Source organism: Tursiops truncatus, chromosome 15, assembly GCF_011762595.2.
Source record: "Tursiops truncatus isolate mTurTru1 chromosome 15, mTurTru1.mat.Y, whole genome shotgun sequence".
Classification (NCBI taxonomy): Eukaryota; Metazoa; Chordata; class Mammalia; order Artiodactyla; family Delphinidae; genus Tursiops; species Tursiops truncatus.
Window position 1 is genome coordinate 72,687,495 of NC_047048.1, and position 26,503 is coordinate 72,713,997.

At 46.3% G+C, this 26,503-nt stretch overlaps 1 protein-coding gene across 1 annotated transcript in view; it reads left to right on the forward strand.

Annotated features, from left to right (window-relative positions):
• EYA2 (EYA transcriptional coactivator and phosphatase 2) overlaps positions 1 to 26,503 on the forward strand; it is a 174,735-nt gene that overhangs the window by 123,338 nt on the left and 24,894 nt on the right. Inside the window, exon 9 of the mRNA XM_073793066.1 lies at positions 14,922 to 15,011. Within this exon, the coding sequence (XP_073649167.1) occupies positions 14,922 to 15,011 (90 nt within the window). The remainder of the gene's footprint in view (positions 1 to 14,921; positions 15,012 to 26,503) is intronic.

A 26,503-nucleotide genomic window follows, 5' to 3' on the forward strand; every position in this document is an offset into this window, starting at 1 on the left:
CTCCCGGGCGCTTGTCTGGAGACATTTTTCGTTGTCACAACCGGGTGAGGGGTGCTGCTGGCACCTAACGAGTAGAGGCCAGGGATGTCGCTTAACACCCTACAGTGGACAGTGCAGCCCCAACAGAGAGCGATGTGGCTCAGGATGTCAGCAGTGCCGAGGCTGACCCAGCCTGATTTATAGAAAGCTCCAGTTTTTCATTCTAGAGACATTCTGTAAGCACACAAGAGCAATGTTCATGCACCCACCTATCAGACTCCTAAAGAGCCAGGCCAAGCTTTTTCTTTTAAAGTGATTAAGAGTTCCCTGGTGGCCTAGTGGTTAGGACTTGGCGCTTTCACTGCTGTGGCCTGGGTTCAATCCCTGGTCAGGGAACTGAGATCCCACAAGCCATGCAGCTCGGCCAAAAAAAAAAGAAAAAGAAAGTAATTCATTAAGTAATTCTGTTAGTGAATTTGACTATTAACCATGCCACCAGTTTTTCAGAAACACATCTAAGGAGCTGAGTTCTCACCCGACTATTAGCCATCGATGAACTTGCGAGGGTATAAATATTTGAAGGCCACATCCCAAATTCCCAGACATCTACCTCTGCTCGTTACATACATTTCCTTAAGAAAATGCCTTAGGAGGAGCACAAAGCGGTGTCAACTATTTCATCATCCAAGAAGCTTTGAGCTGAGAGAAGTGTTTGGAAATCTCCGGATGCCTCTTTGGAGGCACCAAGACTTGCCTCCCCCTGGGAGCACTCAGAGGTGCCTGTGGAGCAGGAAAGATAAGCAAACAGTCCGGGAGGGCTTACACCTGGGGCTGGATACACTTAGAGACTAGAAGTGGGTTTCACGCATAGGATGTCAGAATACAGGCATCTCAGAGCAGAGTCTGTGGTCTGCCCCCTTCTCATCTTGAAAGACCTACCGTGGCATTCCCCCTGAGACCCCCCTGAACAGGGTGAAAGAGACTACCCCTGGAAGCAGCCGACCTTTGATCCCTGTGAGAACAAGACAGTATTCAAATAGAGTTGTGGTTTTTGTTGTTTGTTTGTTTGTTTCTGAAAATTACTTTTGCAAGCATTGCATTTGATAACATTAATGGATCTAGAGAGGCCCTGAAGTTGGTTACCAGGATGGGTCTTCCCACAACTCACCCCTTTTTAACACATACGGTGACATCCTACAAAGTTATGGGTTACTATAGGTCGGGAGTAGGGTGGTGGGGGCAAGGCTGGGGAACCAAGGAAGGGTTCAGAGCCCTTCGAGGCTGGCTGAAGTGAGCTGATTTCCAATTTCAGCCAAAGTGTCTGGTTCCCAAAGAACCATTCCTGGCTTGGGGGGCGGGGAGGGGGCAGCTGAGAAGTGAGGGGTTTACTGGGTAACTTTGCTTTTCCATATCAAGGCCAGGAAATGAGAGGCACAAGTGCTCAGAGGCAATAAGGGGAGACCCTTCCCAAGCCCGTGGCCTCTCCTTTTATCCACTCAGAAGCCCGGCAGTTATTAGAAAGGGAAGCCAGCCTGAGACCTGAGAAAAGAATCAGGGCTGAGTTTTGCACGGCAGCCGCCTGCCATTTCTCTCAACTTTGGAAGTGTAATTTAATTAAATGGATCCTTCATTTCATTAAAAGTAGACCTCAACAAGTTTTTTGGTTTGCTTTTTTTTAATTTATTTATTTTTGGCTGCCTTGGGTCTTCGTTGCTGCGCGCGGGCTTTCTCTAGTTGCAGAGAGCGCGAGCTACTCTTCATTGCGGTGCGCAGGCTTCTCACTGCAGTGGCTTCTTTTGTTGCAGAGCACGGGCTCTAGGCACACGGGCCTCAGTAGTTATGGCACGCAGGGTCAGTAGTTGTGGCTCACAGGCTCAGTAGTTGTGGCTCACAGGCTCTAGAGCACAGGCTCAGTAGTTGTGGTGCACGGGCTTAGTTGCTCCGAGGCATGTAGGATCTTCCCAGACCAGGGATGGAACCCACGTCCCCTGCATTGGCAGGCGGATTCTTAACCACTGCACCACCAGGGAAGTCCCCCCAACAGTTTTAAATCAGGCATTTACCAAAAAAAAAAAATTCTGGTGGTAATCTGCCTTAAGCTTCTTTTCCCTAATAAAGTACTTTATGTCATTAGTTCCTGCAAAGTCATATTTCATGAGTAAATGGATAAGATTTTGGTTTCTTAGGTAGCCCTGGGATAAATCCCAGCTCTGTCACTTATTAGCAGTGTGACCCTGGACAAGTCACCTCATTGCTTTGAATCTTGCTGAATCTGTAAAAGAGGGAAAAGATATTTTGAGGAGGAGGTGTGGTAATATACATAAAGCTTACACATGCTTATATATTCATTTTTTTAAATGCTTAACTGAGCATCTGCTAAGTACTGGGCTGTGTTCCATGTCCAAGGGACATAGCAATAGCTCTCATAGAGCTTCCCTTCTGATTGAGAGAGAAGCACCAAAAATCATAAGATTATTACAGATAATGATAAATGCTATTAAAAACTGTAACAGTGTAATGAGATATAGCTTGAGTAGAGGGTCAGCATCCAGGTTACGTGAGGTGGAATGGTCAGAGAAGATCTTTCTAGTATTGAAAGTGGGAACTGAATGTTTCAAAGGAGCCAGCCATGAAAGTGTCTGGGGAAAGGGAATTCCAGGCAGCGGGTACAGCAAGTGCAAAGGCCCTGAGGCAGTATCAAGTTTGGCAAGCTCAAGGAGCAGACATGTGCGTTGGAGTGGAAAAGTGAAGGATATTGGCTTTATTCAGAGGGCCTGGGGATGCTAGTGGGTTTTAAATGAGGAGGGACAGCTCTGATTTTTGTTGTAAAAGGAGCAATCTGGCTGCCATGTAGACAACAGCTTTGGAGGTGAAGGGAAGCTGGCTGTTTTTGTATGTAGCCCAGCACACAGATGTGCTTGTTTCCATCCTCAGTGATGATCTAAAGGCCCCTTGGGAATAAAGTAAAGACATGACTTACAGTCTAGGCTCAGATAATTAGAAACGGGTTTTTTACAACAAGTGTCCAGCAAGAGATATGAAAGTTACATGGGATGCGGGACAATTTTTCATTTTTAATGACTGTCCTACCTCCCTGGCACCCTCTAGTGTGTGTTTTCCGACACCACCAAGCAGTTAACTCAATTCTGACTCTATCTTCCTGAAGACAGCAGCACAGGTTAATCCCCCTAGTTAAGGGCTCAGTCCCGCAAGACAGCCCCCACTTCAGATGCCAATTGCAAGTCCAGATTGTCACCTGTGCCTCTGACCAACTGGCTATAAATTGGAGGTTCTCATGACCCCCTCCTTAGGTTCATTTGCTAGAGCTCACAGAACTCAGAGAAACATTTACTTACACGGACTGACTAGTTTATTACAAAGGATATTATGAAGGATACAGAAGAACAGCCAGACAAAGAAATACATAAGGCAGGGTCCCAGAAGGGTCCCCAGCACAGGAGCACCCACATGAAACTGGGGTGTGCCACCCCCCCAGCATGTGGATACATTCGCGACCCCGGAAGCTCTCCGAATCCATCTTTTGGGGTTTTATGGAGAACTTCATTACATAAGCATGATTGATGAAATCATTAGCCAGGGCTTCCCTGGTGGCGCAGTGGTTGAGAGTCCGCCTGCCGACGCAGGGGACACGGGTTCGTGCCCCGGTCCGGGAAGATCCCACATGCCGCGGAGCGGCTGGGCCCGTGAGCCATGGCCGCTGAGCCTGCGAGCCATGGCCGCTGAGCCTGCGCGTGACTGAACTCAATCTCCAGCCTCTTTCACCTCCCTAGAGGAAGACCAGGGGGCGGGGCTGAAAGTTCCAACCGTCTAATCACATGGTTGGTTTCCCTGGCAACCAGTCCCGTACTTAGCACTTTTTAAAAGTCACCGTATTAACATAAACTCTGATGTTGAAAGGGGCTTGTTATGAATAAGACACTTCTTTTAGTTTTATCACTCTTTTTTTAAGTCGAAGTATGGTTGAGTTACAATGTTATATTAGTTTCAGGTGTACAACATAGTGATTCTATATATATATATATATATATATATATATTTTTTTTTTTTTTTTTTTTTTTTTTTTTTTTTGCGGTACGCGGGCCTCTCACCTCTGTGGCCTCTCCCGTTGCGGAGCACAGGCTCCGGACGCGCAGGCTCAGTGGCCATGGCTCACGGGCCCAGCCACTCCGCGGCATGTGGGAACTTCCCAGACCGGGGCACAAACCCCTGTCCCCTGCATCGGCAGGCGGACTCTCAACCACTGCGCCACCAGGGAAGCCCAGTGATTCAATATTTTTGTAGATTACAGCCAAAGTTATTATCCTACTATTGACTGTATCCCCTGTGCTGTGTCCACTACATGCTTGTGACTTATTTTATAACTGGCAGCTTGCACCTCTTGATCCCCTTCACCTGTTTCACCCATGCCCCGCCCCACCACCCCTCTGGCTACCACTGGTTTGTTCTCTGCATCTGTGAGTCTGTTTCTGTGTTGCTATGTTTGTTCATTTGTTTTATCATTTTGATTCCACATATAAGTAAAAACATACAGTATTTGTCTTTCTCAGTCTAGCTTATTTCACTAAGCAAAATATCCTCCAGGTCCATTCATATTGTTGAAAGTGGCAAGATTTCAAATTTTTTATGGCTGAGTAATAGTCCAGTGTGTGTGTGTGTGTGTGTGTGTGTGTGTGTGTGTGTGTGTGTGTGTGTGTGTGTGTGTGTGTGTGTGTGTATCTGTATCCATTCAGCACATCTTTATCCATTCAACTGCCGCTGGGCACTTAGCCTGCTGCCATATCTTGGCTGTTAGAAATTCTGAGGGCTTTAGTAGTAGTTCTGTACCAGAAACAGGGACAAAAACCAAATATATATTTTCTTATTATAAATCACAATATCAAACCGTCCCAAATACCACCTCCCCCCAATTATGATGACAAGCAAAAATGTCCCCCAAACTTCCAAACTACTCTCTAGAAGGAGGTGCCACCTTTGCTGAGAGCCACTGCTTTAAAACATGGTATATGAGGTCATGTACCCAAAAGAGCAGCATTCTGTGATTTTTTTTTTGGTTGCGTGCCGTGGTAGGTAGACAAATGGCCCCCAAAAGATGTCCAGGTCCTAGTCTCCAGAACCTGTGAACGTTACCTTGTATGGCAAAAGAGACTTAGCAGGTGTGATTAATGTAATCACAGGGTCCTCTTAAGAGGGAGGCAGGAGATGAGAGTGGATAGGAGATACGAGGTCAGCAGTAAGTGGCTGTAGTGGAGAGACTAAAGCCAAGGAACACACGGTGGCCTCTAGAAGCTGAAAAAGACAAGGAAACTGATTCTGCTTGAAACCTCCCAAAGGAACACCTTGATTTTAGACTTGTGATCTCTAGAACTGTAAGAGAATAAATTGGTGTTGTTTCAAGCCACTAAGTTTGTGGTAATTTGTTACAGCAGCCATGAGAAACTAATATACATGCTTATCTTCATGGTTAACGTCCAGTGATGGTGAGTGCAACAGGTTTGCCATCTACGGTCATGATGACAAGTTTCTTTCTAAACTGCATGCATTTACGTTTTTTTTTTAAGTTGGGGGAGGGGTAGCTGAATTAAAGGAAAATACTAAGTTAACATAACACAGCTGCTCTCGGGCATGGGAAACTTGCAAAGGCGTTACAAGAATAGCCATGGTTTAGAAAATACCAGGTTAAGCTATTGCTTGGGAATTTCTAAGTGGGGAAAATTTTCTGATGGAAGATTCTGGACTCTGCTGCTTTTTGCTAATAATACCTGAGCACCAGGAGCAAGTCACATCACATGCATTATCCTGCAGCAGCCCTAGGAAGGACTCGCTGCCTGTATTCAGGTGAGAACACTCAGGGCCAGGGAGGGCGAACATCTCAACCAAGGTCATGTCCCTGGGGAATGACAGTCCCAGGATTTGAACCCAGATCCGGCTGACTCCACAGTTGATGTTCTCAACCACTTTGCTTCATGGAGCTTCTTGCCTGTGGCCACTTCCATGCACACCTGGTGAATGGTGGGGGCAATCTGTGGTGGTCATTAGGGGGAAACCATGTGCTCCATTAGGATGATGCTTGTGTAAAGGAGAGACTGTGGCTCTAAGACCAGATAATAAGTCGGACTCTTCCCTGCACTTGACTTAACATCACCTTGGGGTTCGGAGAGTAAGAGGAGCCATCAAAAGAGAAGGCAGTCAGGCTTCCCTGGTGGCGCAGCGGTTGAGGGTCCGCCTGCCGATGCAGGGGACGCGGGTTCGTGCCCCGGTCCGGGAAGATCCCACATGCCGCGGAGCGGCTGGGCCCGTGAGCCATGGCCGCTGAGCCTGCGCGTCCGGAGCCTGTGCTCCGCAACAGGAGAGGCCACAACAGTGAGAGGCCCGCGTACCACAAAAAAAAAAAAGAGAAGACAGTCTTCCGAAGTGCTCCTTGGCAAGGCTCAATCATTGCTAAGATTTGTAGAAGCACTTGAACTTGCCCATGGCCGTTGCCAGTTGGAAGTACCTGTTTTTGTACAGACACCGGAAAGTTGTGAGCAGAGTCAAGAATCTTTTGAGTATAAGCAACAGAAACTCAATGCACATTAGTTTAAGCCAAAAAGGAAAATGTATAACCAAAATATCTAGAAGTAGACTTTGGGAACAGCGGGATCTGATCCCCCAATAATTTCATATGAATCTGTGTGTGTTGTCAGTAAGGCTCTGCCAGTTTGATGACAGAGATGGCTGCCAGCATCCTCAAGTTTAGGTTCTCCCAGCTCAGCCACCTCAGGGGTAAGAAGGGGCCTGTTTCCCAGTAGTTATAGCTGACATCCTAGGGCCAACTCTGCTTGGCTCCCATTGGCCACATGACCATCCCTGAACCAGTCACTATGATTCTGACCAGACCTAGGTTATGAGATCACCCTGGAAGGCCAATAATGGGTATTATTTTTACTAAAACTTATGAACTGATAATTTACAGATATGAAGGTTCATTCCCGGAGAGATTAGGTATCTCCACAGTATCATGCTGCCTCTTTTGTTAACCAGTTGGTGTTTTTTCAAAGTGTCTAATAAAGACACTGTGTTGGGGGCCCCCCAAACCACCGTCAGGCTTGATGAGTTGCTAGAAGGACTCACAGGACTCAGAAGAGCTATTATACTCATGGTTACAGTTTTTTACGGTAAAAGGATACAGGTTAAAATCAGCGAAGGGAAAGGCACATGGAATGAAGTCCAGGAAAAACCCGGTCCAACCTTCCAGGTGTCCTCTCCCAATGGAGCACAGACAGTCCAGTTAATTCTCCCAGCACTGAGGTGTGATAGTTCGTGCCAAGTGTTGCCAACCAGGGAAGCTCACCTGAGCCTTGGTTTCCAGGGTCTTATTGGGTCAGTGATGCAGGCATGCAGATCTGCATGGCAGACTCCAGCCCCTCAAACAAAAGCAGGCGGTCACCATAAATCACATTGTTAGCATAAACTATCTGATCAACTGGTACTGCTTGACCCAAGGGCTCAGAGCTCATCCACCAGGAGCCAGCCAAGGACCAGTCTTGAAGTCAGACCTTTCTTAGGAATATGCAGAGTTTGAGCAACCCAGGTCTGCTGAGTTAACCCTCTCCTGCACAGATCTTCACAGCAGGGATTCCCCAGAGGAAACCAGCTCAAGTGGAGACCACCAGGTACTATAGAAGCTACTGCATCTAGATATTCCAGGGGGCAACGCACCTCTTCTTTCCAGTCACGTGGCTGAGCCACGAAGTCAGGTACTTCCTCAGAGCAAAGAAGCATCATGGCATAGCCAGAGGATAATGGAGTGTGGAGTCAGATCAGACCTGAATTCCATCATCGCCCCACCCTTACACACACACACACATTCCAACAAAAATAGAAGTTCATCATTACGCATATGATGTACTCTGATATTTTGTCATCTATTCTAGAGATTGGCAAACTTCTTCTGTGAAAGTATGATAAATATTTTAGGCTTTAGGCTAGGCTCTGTAGCAGCTATCAACTCTGCCACTGTAGCACGAAAGCAGCCATAAACATTAAGTGAACAAACGGGCATGGCTGTGTTCCAATAAAACTTTATTTACAAAAACAGGCAGTTTACTGACCCCTGGATTCTCTTGTATTTTTTCCTATCCTTTTTTTCTTTTTAATGCTGGACATTTAAAGTAAATGTTCACTAACAGGTTTATAACCTAGACTTTGAAAAGCTCATTTAATCTTTGTAACAACCCTATGAGTTAAGTAACCCCATTTTACAGATGAGAAACTGGGGCACATGGACATTAAGTAACTTGTACAAGGTCATCTAGTTGGTAAGAGGTGGAATTGGACTTGAACATAAGCAGTCTGGCTCAGAGCCCACACTGTTAACCTACTGCAAAGCACTCGATAAAGATCGGCTGTTATTATTATCCAACCAGCTGTGAAAAAAAACAAAAGACCACAGTCATATAAGTTGATTTCAAGATGAATTTGGGGTGAGCCTTTCTTCTGTTCAAAGGGTTGTGATGCTGACTAAATAGTGTGTGGATCTCACCTCTGAACTAAACATGGTAGAATTAAATGACGAATTAAACCATCTGCTACAAAAGCGTTATGTGCTTAAAATAGAAAACTTGGAAAATTCAGCAAAGGAAATTCTTTATTGGACAAATAGAGTTGTGGTTCATTAAAAACAACTTTTCGGTTAAAAACGTGGACTCCGGGCTTCCCTGGTGGCGCAGTGGTTGGGGGTCCGCCTGCCGATGCAGGGGACGCGGGTTCGTGCCCCGGTCCGGGAGGATCCCACATGCCGCGGGGCGGCTGGGCCCGTGAGCCATGGCCGCTGAGCCTGCGCGTCCGGAGCCTGTGCTCCGGAACGGTAGAGGCCAAAAACAGTGAGAGCTCTGCGTACCGCAAAAAAAAAAAAAAAGTGGACTCCTTTTGAAATGAAAATGGTTACTTCCTAATCCACAGGGATGGGGAAGTAGCCCTCTTAAGAATATGGCTTAAACTGGAGAGCTTGTGTGTTGGGGGTGATGGAGACACTTGACAGAAAACAGTTGCCATCATCTGAATTAACGCAAACGTTGATTCAGATTTGAAACCTCCAGGAATCCACATCCCGTTTTCTTCATCCAGGTTTGTTGGACATCAGATTAATTTCGTTTTAGGAAAGACTTGCCCTCTCCCCTCCATCCAGGAAATACAGCCATACGTCACAAAATAACTTACTGATCTACAAGGCAGATCTCAGAGCGGCCCATATGGTGAATGTCCTCACCATCCTCCTCTAATTAAGAGAACCTCACCAAGAATGCGTGATAATTAGGTTACAGAGCTGCATCCAGGTCTACAGCATCTGTCTCGGGCGGGGGGGGGGGGGGGGGGGGGCGGGTTCCAAGGCTCAGAGCATCCTCATCAGCCTCCTAAATGCATGCGTGCATAGCCCACCTCGCCATCATCAAAACCGAACCCTGACAAATCTGTAGACCATTAGAGCACATTGAAAAAATCTGCAGCGCCTTATTCTGATTTGTACCTTCACGGGGAGAGCGCCACCCACAAACTCTTGAGTCAGACCAAGATGACATTCCATCCACCCGAACCCCACCAGCTCCCAGCGCAGTCCTTTCAACAGACAAGTTACAAATTGAAGCCTGTTTTGGAAAAACTCCCCTTTTCTCAGTTCTCCATTCTGGTTTAAATGGTTTGTTTTTTTAAGCACAATCTGTTTCTGCTGTTGCTTGTTTAGGAAATTAACCACTGATTTTTTTTTAATCCAAAGAGTATGTAATGATTAACAAAATGGTTTTCATGTGAGATGGTACTTGCATAAAGTACATCTTTAATAAAGTACCATCTGATTTGGGGTGTTCCTGCTGGGTTTACAGAAGCAGGTTCTTTGTTTAAGGGGGTGAGGAAGTGGACTGGGGGATTTTGATAATAACCAACTCTTGGGGAGTGCCTGCTGCATACTGGGCCCTGGGTTAGGGGGTTACACGTGTGCTACCTCATTTAGTCCTCCCTGCAGTGTTAGCCTGTAGCCTTTTATTAGCTGAAGAACACGGCATGAAGGCTCCCATATTTTAGGCTTTCTTTGACTGGAAGATGTGCTGGGTCAGATAGGGCGTCCTCCCGCTCCAAGCTGCACAGGGTAACTTAAGCCAACAGACCAGGGTGGTGTGTTTATAGAGCATATTAGGGGCGTGTTCAGCGGGCAGCATGAGATGAAACCCATGTCTGTCATCCTGTCCTCACTCCAGCTGTCTGTCACATTAATTAATGCTGAGCCTCCACTATTTTTTTTTTCTTCATTTCTCAGTCTTTACAACCCTGAAAAAAACATTTTCTCCTTGGATAGAGTGGTCTGGCCCAGAGTAACACTTTGTGTTACTTAACCCCTGGGACAGTTGTGCTTTTCATGGGCTATTCCAGACTTTTCCACCCCAGCACAACTAGTTTTTATCAAGTGTCTTGAAAAGAGGTCCCCCCTACATAGTTCAAAACAATCTAATAGGCAGCGTGCAAGCAGATTTTGGGAAAAGCTGAAATAAGAGAATGCTTAGGGAATAGTTGGGTATTCTCAAGGTTCTCCTCAGAAACTTCTGGGTGTCTTTAAGTTTTTGTTTCAATTTTTAATTATACAAGAAATGTTTGAATCCCTTCTCTTTAAAAAACGTTTAGAATATACTGGATAATACTAAAGTTCACTTTGATCATCACCTCGAATTCCTCTGTCTCCTCCTCTCTGCTTTCTGCAAGTAATTGCTGTTCTGACTCTGGGTATATCCTTGCAGATATTTACAAATATATAAGTGCCCATGGAAAATATGTAGTAACATTGTATATGTTTCTAATAAATGGTAATAACATGCAGTATATAACTTCCAGAAAACTTGCTTTCACTCAACTTTTTTTTTTTTGAGGCATCCTTGGTAATACATGGAGGTCTGGTTCATTTCTTTCCACTGAGTTTAGTTTTCCATTGTATGAATATTCTACATTTTATTTCTCTAATTTCCTTTGGCCGGACAGCTAAATTGTTTCCGAACTTTTGCTATTTACAGACAGTTCTGTAATGAACATCTTTTTACATGTCCCTTGTTCACATGTATGGGTCTTTTTCCAGTTTAATATTTACTGTAGGGTAATATTACTTGAGTATGTTTCCTTTTATTTTTAATTTAGTTTTCTTTTTATCCAAGAAATCTATGCATAGAGTTTAAAATCCATAGAGTTCTCCAAAGGAAAGTATTACGAAAAACAGCAGGCCCCAGCAACTTTCCACCCACCCCCACCCCCACCCCCTCTTTCTGCGCAGAGGCAACAACTTTCAACTCTTGCTGATTCTTTGGGTCACCTCCAAATTTCTAAGTAACCTGCTTCTGTGACCACATCTTGATTTTTTTGTTTTTCTGTTTTAGGCATGGTCTCTGGCTTCCCAAACTGGAAGATAAGACTTTAGCTCTCTCTTCTCACCCTTGCCTTTATCACACACATGCACACTTTCTCTTCACATCCTCCCAATATCAGTAAGTCATAATTTCAGCTTTATCGATAGAGAGGATTTGGCTTCTTCTAACTATGCAAATACTTGTCATAGGTAAGCCATTTTGTCTACAATAATTACTTTTCCTGTTGTGTGCTGGCATGGGACCTGACATTTTTCTGAATAAATCCTTTCAGAGGATAAGTCTGGATGGCCCCTTCTTTTTTTTTTTTTTTTTTTTGCGGTACGCGGGCCTCTCACTGTTGCGGCCTCTCCCGTTGCAGAGCACAGGCTCCGGACGCGCAGGCTCAGCGGCCATGGCTCACGGGCCCAGCCGCTCCGCGGCACGTGGGATCCTCCCAGACCGGGGCACAAACCCGCGTCCCCCGCATCGGCAGGCGGACTCCCAACCACTGCGCCACCGGGGAAGCCCTGGCCCCTTCTTCTTGCTTCCTGTCTAGTACATGGAGGGCTGGGCACAGGTGGCTAGGTATACAAGCAGCCTCGCCAAGAAAGAATGTGCAATCCTGCAGAGGTGAAATGGTTTGGGTATGAGTAATGTGTGGAAACACCCCCAAACCCCTTTGCCAGGTCACACAACGATTCCCTGCTTGGCCCTGAAAAGTTTGTTTTCCCCTTTTTCTCTTCGTTATTCATGGAGCGCTCTACCCTGCGACTTCCAGCCAGGATCTGGAGTGCTAAGCTTTGGCTGTTGGGGCCCTAATGAGATGTTTCACCTAATGGCTGCGTTCCTGGGCTTGATTCTTCACAGTTGTGTGTGTGAAGCTGAGATCACCAGCTACGGGTTTTTTCCTTTTTTTTTTTTTTTTAAGGGTCAAGAAGGGCTTATGTCATTCATTATTTATTTTTATAATAGAAGTAATGCAGCCTCCCAGTAAAAAAATTCAGTGGGGAAAAGAAGTGTATGGAGTGACAGGTCAAGGCCCCCTTTACTCCTCTCCCAATCCTGGCCCTTCCAGCGCCTCCTCTGAAGCAGTGCTGCTCTGGAAGCAGATGACCTGGCTTCAGATCCCAGCACTTGCTAGCTGTGTGGCCTTGAGCAGGTTACTCGGTGAGCCTCTGTGCTCTCATCTATGAAATAAGAAAGTACTAGTGCTCACCTCAGAGAGTGTTGTGGGGATTAAATGAGTTAATACTTAGAGAGTGGCACAGAGAAATCACTTATCAACCAGGTATCAACCAGGAATATTACTAAGTGTTGTATCAACCAGGAATCAACCAGGAATATTACTAAGTGTTGTATCAACCAGGAATCAACCAGGAATATTACTAAGTGTTGTCTCTCCTTTTAGACCAGTGGTTCTTTTTTTTTTTTAACATCTTTATTGGAGTATAATTGCTTTACAATGGTGTGTTAGTTTCTGCTGTATAACAAAGTGAATCAGTTATACATATACATATGTTCCCATATCTCCTCCCTCCTGTGTCTCCCTCCCTCCCACCCTCCCTATCCCACCCCTCTAGGTGGTCACAAAGCACCGAGCTGATCTCCCTGTGCTATGCGGCTGCTTCCCACTAGCTAGCTATTTTCCGAGACCAGTGGTTCTTAACCTTGACTGCACATTGAAATCAAGTGGGAAGCTGTAAAGTTTCCTGGTGCCGGGATCCCACCCTTAGCCATTCTGATTTTATTGATCAGGGGTATGGCCTGAGCATCAGGATTTTTAAATGCTCCTCAGATCATCACAGTGGGCAGCCCGGGTTGAGAACCCTTGTGTGCCCTGTGCTCCATATTTTCCACGTGTATCAGTTGGAATAGGTGAGGTTACGCTGCAGTAAAAAACATCCCCCAAATCTCATCTACTTCTTTCTTTTTTAACTGGAGTACAATTGCTTTACAATCTCATCTACTTCTTATTTCTTGTATGTGTCCATTGTGGTCTGTTGCAGCTCTGACTCTCATCCTCTTTACTCTGGAACCCAAGCTAACCGAGTAGCTTTTATCTGGAACATTTAGCCTTGTGAAGTGGGAAGAGAGCATGGTGAACCATGCACTAGCTCTTAGAGCTTCCAAGCAGAAGCAAAACATAACTTCTGCTCACGTTTCATTGGCCAAAGCAAGTCATATGGTCACATCTCAACAGGGAGCATCTATATCAGGGACCAGCAGCCTTCTTCTGCGGGGGGCCAGATAGTATTTTAGGATCTGTAAGGATCTGTCACAACTACTTACCTCTGCCTGCAAAGCACAAAAGCAACCGTAGACAATACACTGTTCAAAAATGTAAAAATCGCTCTTAGCTCGTGAGCCATTCAAAAACAGGCAGCAGGCCAGATCTGGCCCTCAGGCCGTAGTTTGCCAGCCCCTGGTGTATATCATCTTCCTACAGGGAGAAGCTTTTCAGGATGGGACCCCAAATATGGGTAAAGAGTAATGCAGTCTACATGCTCTGTGTCTAGAAAAGAGAAGGAGACAGAGACAGAGGGAGAGAGAGTGGACCCTTTTATTGTACACTGTGTTTTACACACTATACTGTGATACAGCTTGCCTTTGTTCCTTAATACTATTTTTCTGGATGCTTCTTTTATGTCAGGAGTCCTAGCGTGACTCCGTTTTTTTAATGGCTGCCTCGTTTTCCCGGGTATGGATGTACTACAGTGGGTTTCTTTGGTCTGGTTTGGCTGCATTGGGTCTTCATTGCTGCACGTGGGCTTTCTCTAGTTGCAGAGAGCGGGGGCTACTCTTCGATGCAGTGTGCGGGCTTCTCATTACGGTGGCTTCTCTTGTTGCGGAGCCCGGGCTCTAGGCACGTGGGCTTCAGTAGTTGCGGCGCATGGGCTCAGTAGTTGTGGCCCGCAGGCTCAGTAGTTGTGGCACACGGGCTTGGTTGCTCTGCGACATGTGGAATCTTCCTGGACCAGGGATCGAACCTGGGTCCCCTACATTGGCAGGCGGATTCTCAACCACTGCACCACCAAGGAAGTCCCCTACAGTGGGTTTTGTTTAAATGCTTGTTTTCGTAGTTAATCCTCTCTTGTTAGATAAAAGTGTTTTTTTAAATAGCGGGAGGAGGAGGGCTATAGCCATAGAGCGATCGTTGTAAGGAGAGAACCAGCATCCCGGCTCTCCCAGTAGTTTATACTGCTTTCCCTGAAATCACTCAGGCCTCCCTGGAAACACACATTCTCCAAGAGGCTCTCCTTTCCTACAGCCATTTCTGGTTCTTGCAACACTGAACACAGTTGCCATTCCAGGGGCATATTTGTGGGGGGAGGTTTAAACACTGACGAGGGTAGATAGAAATGATGAAAAAGTAGAAGTGAAATCTCAGAAGCTGTGCAATATTATCACCCTGACCCCACCCGGAGACACATCTTAGGCCGTGTGCTAGCCGCGCAGATGAGGACAGACCGGATCTGCCATTCAGGGGTGGGCCGGGAGGAGAGGAGGCTGAGACGACAATGACTCCACTTACTTGCGCTTTTCTCTGGTTCTTCCTAACAGGACACCACGGCGTCCGTGCGCATCGGCCTCATGATGGAAGAAATGATCTTCAACCTCGCAGATACACATCTGTTCTTCAATGACCTGGAGGTTTGGAATTGCTTGATTGCTCATTTCATTCCATAGTTGCTGTATTTAATCACCTGCATCTTGTTTGGGGGCAGAGACACTGCCTTTTCTTTTTCCGTTTTTTTTCCTTTTTCGTTTGGAGGCTAGAAACTTTTGCTCACAACCCCGAAGAAGGCACAAAACTGTGGCCAGCCATGGCTTATTGGAAACACACTTGACCGGATTCTCTCCCCACCTTCCCTCTCTATGGTTAATGGGCTTTTCTCTCTGCTCTAGTGGTGATGTCCACTGGCAGTTTTACTAATCCAATCAAGGCTGCGTAGTTTCTTCCTCCTGAAATTTGCTATTTAATAAAGTTTATTAAGACAAATTAGTACAGATCCTCCTGGGTCAGGAATAATTAGCAGTGGGCCAGGATGGAAGCTTTTAAAAACAATTTACATTCTCCTGAAAACATGTTTTACAAAGAGAGAGAGAGAGTGAGCGGTGGGGCCGCGCGGATTTAAAGTATCTGCTCCTGTGCCCCTAAGCAAGTAGCAAGGGAGATAGGAAAAAGGGGGAGAGCAGCTTCAGAAATAAATTTAATTCGTTTGTTTATACCCAGCCTGTGTCGGAAAGATTGGGGAAGAATTTCAAATAGAAAACATATTTAAAATAGAGCTACTAAAGCAAAAGCAAAGGAACTGAAAGCCATGTAATGAATAAGGGTGAGGCATTGTACCAGAAAAAGTCTGGCTCAGGCTAACTACAGCAGTTAAGTTGAGTCTCTCTGAGCTTCCTGGTAGACAAAGCAAAGAGGGAAATGCAGTGCACTACTTACCCCTAATGAAAGAGCAAGCAGCTTTCTCCAAGGTGAGGAAAGTTTTTTTGGTTGATAAGAGGATTAATGTGGGAATCTTCTAGCTTTGTAAATTATATTCTCGTTATTGGTTTAACAGATTGAAAAATAAAGGCAACCTAAAATAAAACTGCATGTAAAAGAACAATTCTATTTATCCTAGTAGGAATATTTTTTTCTTAGAATCTGGAAAATCCCTGGGTACTCAACTGTGAAGTAGTAATATGAAGGCTATAAATTGCAAATCTGTCCTGGCCAACTGAGAGCATTACTCATTTATCGTCAGGAAAGGATACAGAGTTTCCTTCCCAGTCTGCAGTCCTAGAGTTCCAGAAAGGAAAATCCTTGCTGAAATGATCGATCTTGTGTTCCGTCCAGTCTCAGCAAGCCGTTTGGGCCTCAGCCCTCTCATCTGTGAAATGAGATTGATGCTCTCTGCCCAACATCTTTTTCAAAGAGAGGATTGAGATAGAAACTTGCTGAGGAAGGGGACTTCCCTGTTGGTCCATTGGGTAAGACTCCATGCTCCCAATGCAGGGGGCCGGGATTCAATCCCTAGTCAGGGAACTAGATCCTGCATGCATGCTGCAACTAAGGCCCAGCACAGCCTAAATAAATAACTAAATATTAAAAAAAAAAAAAAAAAACTTGCTGAGAAAGAAAGCTTTGGAGCAGTGGAGAATGCCAGTAGCATCAAGGCCCAAAACTATCTCACATTGCCAAAAGCAATGTGCAAGCTCCCTTTACAAAGCCCTCTTATGTCTTGGGGGGAAAAAAGAGAGAACTCAAAGTTAAATTTTTAAATTAAAAAAAATGGCAATTGAATTCAGCAAGTATTATGGCGCCTAATATAGTAAAGACTCAGCTGATTGCACGTAGTAAAACCCAACCTGCTTTAGCAAAAAATGGAAATTATTGGCCCTTGTATCTGAAAAGTCCAGGGTGGATGTAGTTTTTCCCTGTCTCCTGCTTAGAATGTCACCTTTGTGCGAGGAGGGACGTCTGTCTGAGTCACCCTAAATCCCCAGGGACCAGGCAGTAAACAACCAAACAAATCCATAAACAAGCATGCTTGTGGTAGTGAAAAGGACGTGAAGAAAATAAAACAATCAGATGTGATAGTGAGTGTTGGGGGTGAGGGAGTAGGGTAAGGGAACAGCATTCTCGAGGGGGTCAGGGAAGGCATCTCCAGGACGTGGCACTTGAGCCAAGGCCTGAATGATGACAGGAACCAGCCAGGTGGAGACCAAGGGAGATGGGATCAGCAGGTGCAAACGCCCTGAGGTGCGAACTAGTGTGACATCATCAAGGATCGGCAAGAAGGACAGGTGAGTGCAGTGAGTGAGTGAAAGCAAGGGGGCGGCTGGGAGGGATGAGTCTGGAGAGGGAGGCATGAGCCGGACACGAGCCATAGACGTCAGAGTTGGACAACCATGGGGCGAGGGAGCATGAAATGGGAAGAGCCACGTGACCTGATTAATGTTTTAAAATGACCACTCTGGTTGCTGCATGGAGATTAGGCAGTAGGACGGGAAAGGTAGAGACAGCGGGACCAGCAAAGAGATACTTCCAAGCAAAAGATGAAAAACGGGTTGGATCAAGATGGGAAGAAGACGTGGACTCCGGGAGAATGGCAGGAAAGCTGAGAGGCCTTGCTGACGGGTTGGATGTGGGGGATGAGAGGAGAGAGGAGCCCAGAGGGGCTCCTGGGCTTGGCCTGACCTGGGTGATGGTGCTGTTCTCTGTGGTGGGCAACACAGGGGAGACGGGAGACTCCATCCTTCTGTTGTGGGCACATGAGGTCGGAGGTGTCTGGGACACCCCAGTGAAATACCAAATCGACAGACAGATACGCGAGTTTGAAGCTCTCAGGCAGTGACTGGTAGACACTTAGTAAGCACTTTGTCCGTCTTGTTGAACCTGAGGCTCAGAGCCAGGTATTTTTTGGACTGGTGTGTGTTCAAGCCCATGTCTTCAGAACCTTGCCCCCTCTGCTGTTCTGCGCTGACCGCAAAGTCAAAGTCGCACCTCTTGGAAAAGGATCTTAATTACCAGCTGGAGCTACTCAGGGAAGCCAGTTTGTTTTTATTCTCTACATTTTTTTCCAAAATGTCCCCAGTGCCAGAAGCCCCGAGGGCACCTCAGCAGAATTGAAACCATGTCATACGATGCAGAAGTTAAGACACAAGTGAACACATATTGCTTGCTGGTGCAGGGAGCCCCCGTCAAAATCTGAAGGGCAGCCCGGTGGAGCTCCCCAGGGAGGTCTTTCGGGGCTGGAGCCCGGCTCCGGCATGGATGGTCAGATGATGGCGTTTAGGGAACGAAGTCAGATCCCCTTCTGCTCTGAGCCTGCAGTGCCATCTCTAAATAAGGAGATCAGCTCCCACAAGCAACGGCAATTTATGGAGGGTTTATCATTCACCAGGCCCTGCTCTAAGTGCTGTGGATTCAGTGGCCAAAAAAACAAAAATAAAACACAGCAAGATTCCCCCACCCTGGAGGCACTGACCTTCCAGTTGGGGAAGCAGACCATAAACAATTGAATATAAAATGTCAGATAAAGTGCTCCAAAGAGAGGCCAGCAGAGCCGGAGGAGATGGTCACAGGGACTGTTTTCCTTGGTAAAACCAGGTAAGGCTTCTGTGACACTGGAGCAGAGACCTGAAGGAGGTAAGGGAGAGGACCACGTGGGCATCTAGGCAGAAAGTGTACCAGACAGAGAGAACAGCAGTGCAGAGGCCCTGGGGCATGGTCAGAGTTGGCAAGTTCCAGGAACAGGAAGGAGAGCCCAGTGCAGCTAGAGCAAAAGAGCAGGAAGGACTGTGGAGGGCATTTTGGGGGAGGGGAGACAGATCACGTGGGGCCTCTGGGCCATCATAAGGCTCTGGGTAACATTCTAACAGTGACCAGAAGCTATTGGAGGATTTAGAGCAGGGGAGCAACATGACCTGACTCACTGCTCAGAGGCTCCCCCTGGCTGCCGGGTGGAGAACAGACCAAAGGGGGCAATGGTGGAAGCAGGTGTTTGCATTAGATCGTTCCCGGACTGAAAGTTGAAAGTGCTCATGGGGCAGGGATTCCATGAGGAGGACTGGTCAGAGACAAAGTAGGTGCCAAGTTCAGCTGTATCTCAGGACTGTAGGGATGCGTGTCCAGAGTTTACGGCAAGTGTCTGCTAGTCAGTTCAGTCTGCCTTTGAGTCCTGGCTCCACCATCTCCTGGCTGTGTGACCTGTGCAAGTCACTCCACCTCCTTTGAACCTCAGTTTCCTCATCTGTTAAATGGGTAGAAGAAAAGCCCCTAACTTCCAGGGTCGTCAGGATGATGGGAGATACACGGAAGCAGTCAGCAGAGAGCCTGGCACACGGTACATGCCCAAGAGATGGGCCTCCCCACCAGAGGGCTGCATGTGCCACTGGGACTGTGCAAGGGGGGTTTACATGGTACAGGGGCAAATTGTTTAATTTAAATCATTATATGTTTATTGTATGATGAGCTAGAAAAGGTAACTAGGTTGCCCAATCCCCGATTTTACCATAATTCAGTAACAATACATGTAATGCAGAGATAGGGCAAAGATTATGACAGTGGTGAGCAACCTGGCCCTAAATGACAGCAAGTTGCTGGAGTTTGGGCATAAATATTGACAATTACCCGGCCAACTTGCCTTTGTGCGAGGGCTACTTCTTTTGCAGTAAAATCCAGGGCAGAGGATCCTCATCTGAAATGTCAGCTGGGTTGTGGAGCAAGGGGGGCGGTTTGATTGAAATTCACACACCTGCCGCTTGGGAGCTCATAAAAGCATCCTCGGGCTCACTGAACTGCGCATGTGCCACTGCCAAAGCCAAGCCGGACCCGGCTGAGTGGAGGTGCCGGGCAGCACAGTCCTCTTGGGTTTGATTTCGGGGCTCAGTGTGCAGCGGGGGAGGCGATGCCATCCATCCTCGTGGCCCCTGCGTAAAGAGGTGAGTGGGGGAAAGCCCCGTCCTCGCTTTCCCGTCTTCCCTCGTTCTCAGAGCGCAGGCTCTCGATGTCTGCAACCTTATTATCGTCAAGTGGGGAAGGGTGAGTTTGGAAATGGGGAGGGAAGTGTGGGTTATCACATGAAGGGGAAGAACTGTCGGCTCCTAGCAGTTGGGGCCAGGGGTGCCACGTAACCCAGTACTTCGTACAGCCTTGTACAACGAGGAATCATTCCCCGCAAAATGCCAGGGACACCCCGTTGAGAAACGCTGCACCAAGCCCTTGAGAGTAGTCAGTCAGCTGCACCGTATTTACGGATCACCTAGCGTACAGCACAGTGCAGGCTTCATGTAACTTGCTTTTACTTGAAAAAAAATTTTTTTGTTGTTAAACTTACAGTTTTTCTCTTATTAGTGTTTTAGGGGGGAAATGACTAGCACATTATGCCAGTGATTTCATAGGTGATATTGCTCAGGATGAAACTAAGGTTTTATTTTTTGTTTGTTTCATTGAAGTATAGTTGATTCACAATGTTGTGTTAGTTTCTGGTGTACAGCAAAGTGATTCAGTTATACATATATATTTTTGCATATTCTTTTCCATTATGGTTTATTACAGGATATTTATATATAGTGGTGTGTATCTGTTAATCCCAAATTTATCCCCCCGTTTCCCTTTGGTGACTACATGTTTGTTTTCTGTCAGTATGTCTGTGAGTCTGTTTCTCTTTTGTCAATAAGTTCATTTGTGTCATACTTTGGATTCCACGTATAAGTGACGTCATATGGTATTTGTCTTTCTGTGTCTGACTTACTTCACTTAGTGTGATCATCTCTAGGTCCACCCATGTTGCTGCACCATGTCATCATTTCATTCTTTTTGATGGCTGAGTAGTATTCCATTGTAGATATGTGCCACATCTTCTTTATCCATGCATCTGTTGATGGACACTTAGGTTGCTTCCATGTCTTGGCTGTTGTAAATAGTGCTGCAGTGAACATTGGGGTGCATGTGTCTTTTCAAATGAAGAGTTTTCTCCGATACATGCTCAGGAGTGGGATTGCTGGGTCATATGGCAACTCAATTTTTAGTTTTTTAAGGAACCTCCATACTGTTCTCCATCGTGGCTGCACCAATTTACATTCCCACCGACAGCGCAGGAGGGTTCCCTTTTCTCCACACCCTCTCCAGCATTTGTTTTTTGTAGACTCTTTAATGATGGCCACTCTGACCAGTGTGAGGTGATCCCTCATTATAGTTTATGTTTCCCTAATAATTAGAAGGTATGGTTTTAAATGTTTAAAAAGGAAAGTTGATTGAAAGGGGTATGATAGGGTGCATCACAAATAGTAGTGGTGAATATTGTTTGAGAAATTGTCTCAGTGTTATCAATTATGTTTCAGTAATTTAAATCTCTGTGTGACAGAAAATGTGTCTCTTACGGAAGGTCACAGTCAGAACCACTTGAAAGCCAATGCTCTAGAGCCCTAGGGATATCTGTGTTCTATTCTGCACTGTCCAATACAGTAACCACTGGCCACGTGTGGTTATTGAGCACTTGAAACATGGCTAGTGTGACCGAGGCATTGAATTTTTAATTGTATTTAATTTTAAATAATTCTAATGTAATTAGCCACATGTGGCTGGTGGCTATCATATTGGACAGAACATTTACTTCATTGTACACATTGTAGAAAGTTCCATGAGACAGTGAAGCTCTGGAACCCTAAATTTGTAAGACATGACCTACATTTCAGTTAAGATGGTGATGATAATAATAATAATAATAATAGTAGGGCTTCCCTGGTTGGCGCAGAGGTTGAGAGTCCGCCTGCCGACGCAGGGGACACGGGTTCGTGCCCCGGTCCGGGAAGATCCCACATGCCGCGGAGCGGCTGGGCCCGTGAGCCATGGCCGCTGAGCCTGCGTGTCCAGAGCCTGTGCTCCGCAATGGGAGAGGCCACAACAGTGAGAGGCCCGCATACCGCAAAAAAAAAAAAAAGAAGAAGAAGAATAGTAACAGTAATCACAGCTGACATTTACTGAGTACTTACTAGGTACCAGGCACTGTTTTGTGCGGTTTACATGTATTAACTTGTTTAATCTTCACTATTGTTATCCCTATTATCTCAGTCTGCTCAGGCTCCCATAACAAAACATCACAGACTGTATGGCTTAACACAACAGAAATTAATTTGCTTACCATTCTAGAGGCTAGAAGTCCCAGATTAAGGGGCTGGCAAATGTGGTTTCTGGTGAGAGCCCTCTTCCTGGCTTGTAGAGACCACCTTTTCACTGTGTCTCCACATGGCCTTTCCTCAGTGTGTGTACAAGGAGAGGGAGAGAGAAAGGGAGAGAAAAAGCATGTGCTAGGCACCTCTGCTGTCTCTTTTTATTAGGACACTAATCCTGTCAGATCAGGGCACCACCGTTATGACCTCACATAACCTTAATTACTTCCTTAGAGTCCCCCTCTCCAAATACAGTCACCTGAGTGTTTGTGCTTCCACATATGAATTTGGGGAGGACACAAACACTCAGTCCATAACACCCATTTTACAAATGAAGAAACTGAGGCACAGAGAGGTTAAGCGAACAGCCCAAAGTCACACAGTTGGCAGTGGCAGTATTCAGACCCAGGCAGCCTGGCTCCAGGGCCCTTGCACTTATCCACCGTGCTGTGCTGCCTCCCCCAGGAGAACGATTGCCATCTGGCTGAGAAAGAAGATTCCCAACAGGAAATCTAGACTCTACAGTGCTGTAGACAGTGGGTTCAAAGGGAAAAGGAGAGCAGGGAGGATTGGTGCAGCCAGGAAGCCTGGAGGAAGATGAGCAAGGCCTGACAGCAAGAGGAGGAGAAATTCCCAGTGTAAACGAAGAAGACAAAGATGAAAAACTCCTCCGTCAATCATGTCATCTTCACATCGTATATGCAAAACAAAAGTCACACAAATAACAGCAGCCTAAACCACTACGGCACCTTCTCTTCCCCCCTGTGCAAGGGGAACAAAGCAATAAACAAACGATCTGAATGCATTTCTAGAAAGAAGGATGTGGACTGAGGTTGGAGCCGAGTGGGGGGCACAGGTGAGAATGATAAACCCAATCACAGCGACAGCTGACATGTCCTGAGAGCTCACTGTGTGCCAGGCAGTGCCCAAAGGGCTCACCTGCATGCCTTCATTTAACCTTTCCAGCAGTCACAGGAGGTAGATGCTGTTACGTATCCCCATTTCAGAGATAGGAAAACTGAGGCACGGAGAGGTTAACTTGCCCAGGGCTGACACGTATTGAGCTCTTACCCTGTGCCAAGCATCACACGTGCATTTTCTCACTGAAATCTCACAAGTACCATGGAAAGGGAGTTTTTTTTTTTTTAATGTCTATTTTACATATGAAGAATGAAGCCCAGGGAGGTCATTTTTCCAGGGTCACAGAGCTAGTAAGAGTAGAATGGAGATCTGATCCCAGGCCAAGCTGACTTCTAGGCTGGGACGTTTATCTTTCACGGAAGATACAATTATTTATTTATTTATTTATTTTTTCGCTGCGTTGGGTCTTAGTTGCTGTGCGCGGGCTTTCTCTAGTTGCCCCAAGCGGGGGCTACTCTTCGTTGCAGTGTGTGGGCTTCTCATTGCGGTGGCTTCTCTTGTTGTGGAGCATGGGCTCTAGGCGCGCAGGTGCAGTAGTTGTGGCTCGCGGGCCCTAGAGCGCAGGCTCAGTAGTTGTGGCACACAGGCTTAGTTGCTCTGCGGCATGTGGGATCTTCCCAGACCAGGGATGGAACCCGTGTCGCCTGCATTGGCAGGTGGATTCTTAACCGCTGCGCCACCAGGGAAGTCCCAAAAATACAGTTTTGAGATGAACAGTGAATTGGAGAAGGAATACGGGTCCACAGAGTGGATGGAAGAAAAGAGGCCTTCATAAGAAACAAGATCAACCTAAAGGTTTTGACAGAAGGTATCCCTGGCCTGAATCAGGCGTGGCCAGGCTGGAGGGTGGGGTGGAGGGGGAGCGTTTCAAGATGCTGCCAGAGCTTTGGGAAGGATCATGCTGGAGGGACTCAGAAGTGGCTGGAATCTGGGCAGGCTGTGGCTGCCTGCCTGACACCTGGGCCTGATTGCTCAACGTCTGATTTACGGTTCTGCAGGAGCTGTCAGGGAGAATAATATTTCACCGTGTCAGCGCTGAGCTGCTCTCCAAGACGTCCTGCCCAACTGACCATTAATGCAACACAGGCCACAGCCTGTTTAGTGCTCTTCAGATAAGTTAAACATTTAAACAACATGAGAAAGACAGCCCAGGTTTCCCTCCCAGGGAGCAGGCCCCTCTCTGGCTAGTCTAGAGGCAGCATTAAGCACTCTCACTTTTAAAATATACCTGCCTTGAAGGAGGAGTGGGCAGGGAGTCCATCTGGGCTTGGATGAGAGTCATTTTTCTAAAGCAAATTTGTCAACAATTTCCTTTCTGCATTCGTGTCTCCAGGCAGCCAAGGACAAAAAGTAATGGGATCAGACCACAGCAGAGCAGGTTGGGAAAACCCCGGCTGTCACCAGCATAAATCAGAACAGATTTTGATGGGTATTTGTCACAGGCTTACTGTTCAGAAACAAGCAAGGATGAGAATACTAAGGATCAAAACCTATGGGGTGCTTAGGGCTTCCCTGGTGGCGCAGTGGTTGAGAGTCCGCCTGCCGATGCAGGGGACACGGGTTCGTGCCCCGGTCTGGGAAGATCCCACATGCTGCGGAGCGGCTGGACCGTGAGCCATAGCCGCAGAGCCTGTGCGTCTGGAGCCTGTGCTCTGCAACGGGAGAGGCCACAACAGTGAGAGGCCCACGTACCACAAAAAAAAAAAAAAAAACCTGTGGGGTGCAGGCAAAGGCTGATCCAGACAGCCTTAAATTACATTTATTAGAAAACCAGGAAAATTAATAAGAACTGGTAATTGAAAAGATCATTAAGGTAGAAAGCCTTTGGCAAGCATGAACAAGAAAAAAAAGAGGGAGAAGAAGAGATCAGTAACCAACATCCCGAATGAAAGCGTGGACATCATCATAGGTTCAGGGGACCTATTTAGTTATGAGAATACCATGAGCAGTATTGTTCAATGAACTTGAAAACCTGGATGAAGTTGACCCTTTTCAGAAAGATGTAAATTATCAAAATTAACCCAAGGGGGATGTTTTAAATAAGTAAACCAGTGACCATGGGAAATTGAAATCATAGTTAAAAGTGTACAGCTCTAACAAAGGCACCAGGTCCAGCTCGTTTTAGACAAGAGTTCCACCAAACATTCAAGGAAAGGATAAATAAATCCAATCCTGCACACACTGCAGAGCAAAGGAAAGGTGGGATGCTGTCTCATGCATTTCAGGAGACTAATGTGACCCTGAAACTAAATCTGGACTTTGAGCACATGACAAAAGGATAAATCACTGTCATCGCTGATGAAAGATGGGACGCTCCTGCAGTCCCACAGATACCTTCACCCAGGCCCTGTGACCCTTTATGTAAGTTCCACTTGGCCCTGTCCGAGCTTCAGTTTCCACACTGGTGAAAGGAGTGGTCGGGACTATAATCGGTATCATTTATTAGGCCAGCCACGTGCCTCATTACACACCTGCAAGTGGATGCATTACCCATATTTCATAATTTTTTAAAAATCCAGGACTTCCCTGGTGGCACGGTGGTTAAGACTCCACACTCCCAATGCAGGGGGCCTGGAATCGATCCCTGGCCAGGGAACTAGATCCCACATGCATGCCGCAACTAAGGAGCCGGCAGGCCACAACTAAGGAGCCCGCGAGCCACAGCTAAGGAGCCTACCACAACTAAGGAGTCTGCCTGCTGCAACTAAGACCCGGCACAACCAAATAAATACTTTTTAAAAATCCTGGAGACCTTGGTCTGTTGCCCAAGAGGGCCCAGAAGCAATGACACTCCTGCAGCAACTAGCACATCCAGCATCCATATCTTGGCTTCAAAACACCATTTTCCAGTGAAAGGAACCAGGGCTCCTTGGAGAAATGACTGGTTCTAGGGCTGGGACAGAGAAGTTACATGATAAACAAGGAGCATCTTATGGTACCAAAAACTAAAGAAGTGCTCAAAAAAACCCCATGATGATGGGGTATGTCAAAGGGACACAAGTGCTGACTGGAAGCGTTCCCAGTGGCCAGAGCTGGAACACTTTGAGTACTAAAACAAATAACATAGTATTCAACCCAAAATATAAAATAAGTACCCATGAGTCCATACTGACACAGATAAATGATTGAATATATAAGTGGGGGAGAACAGACAAATCTCCCATACAGAAAAATTCAAAATAATTTATGTAGATACCCTACCCTTTACTGTGAGCTTTGCATAGTTTCTTCCTTCCAAAGAGTGTACTATGGAAAGGTGGGGGGAGAGTAACTTTACAGTAGAGAGGCCTGAGGAACACTACCTGAGCCAGGTGAGCAAGGTCAACATCAACAGTGATGTCATGTTGATAGTATGTACCCTTGATGTGATGTGATGAGAGCGGCACTCTTACCTCTGTGATCTTCCTCACCAAAACCCATAACTCCAGTCTAACCATGAGAAAAACATCAGACAAATCCCAGTTGAGACGTTCTGCAAAATACCTGACGAGTACTCCTTTAAACTGTCACTAAAACCAAGGAAAATCTGAGAAACTATCACAACCCAGAAGAACCTA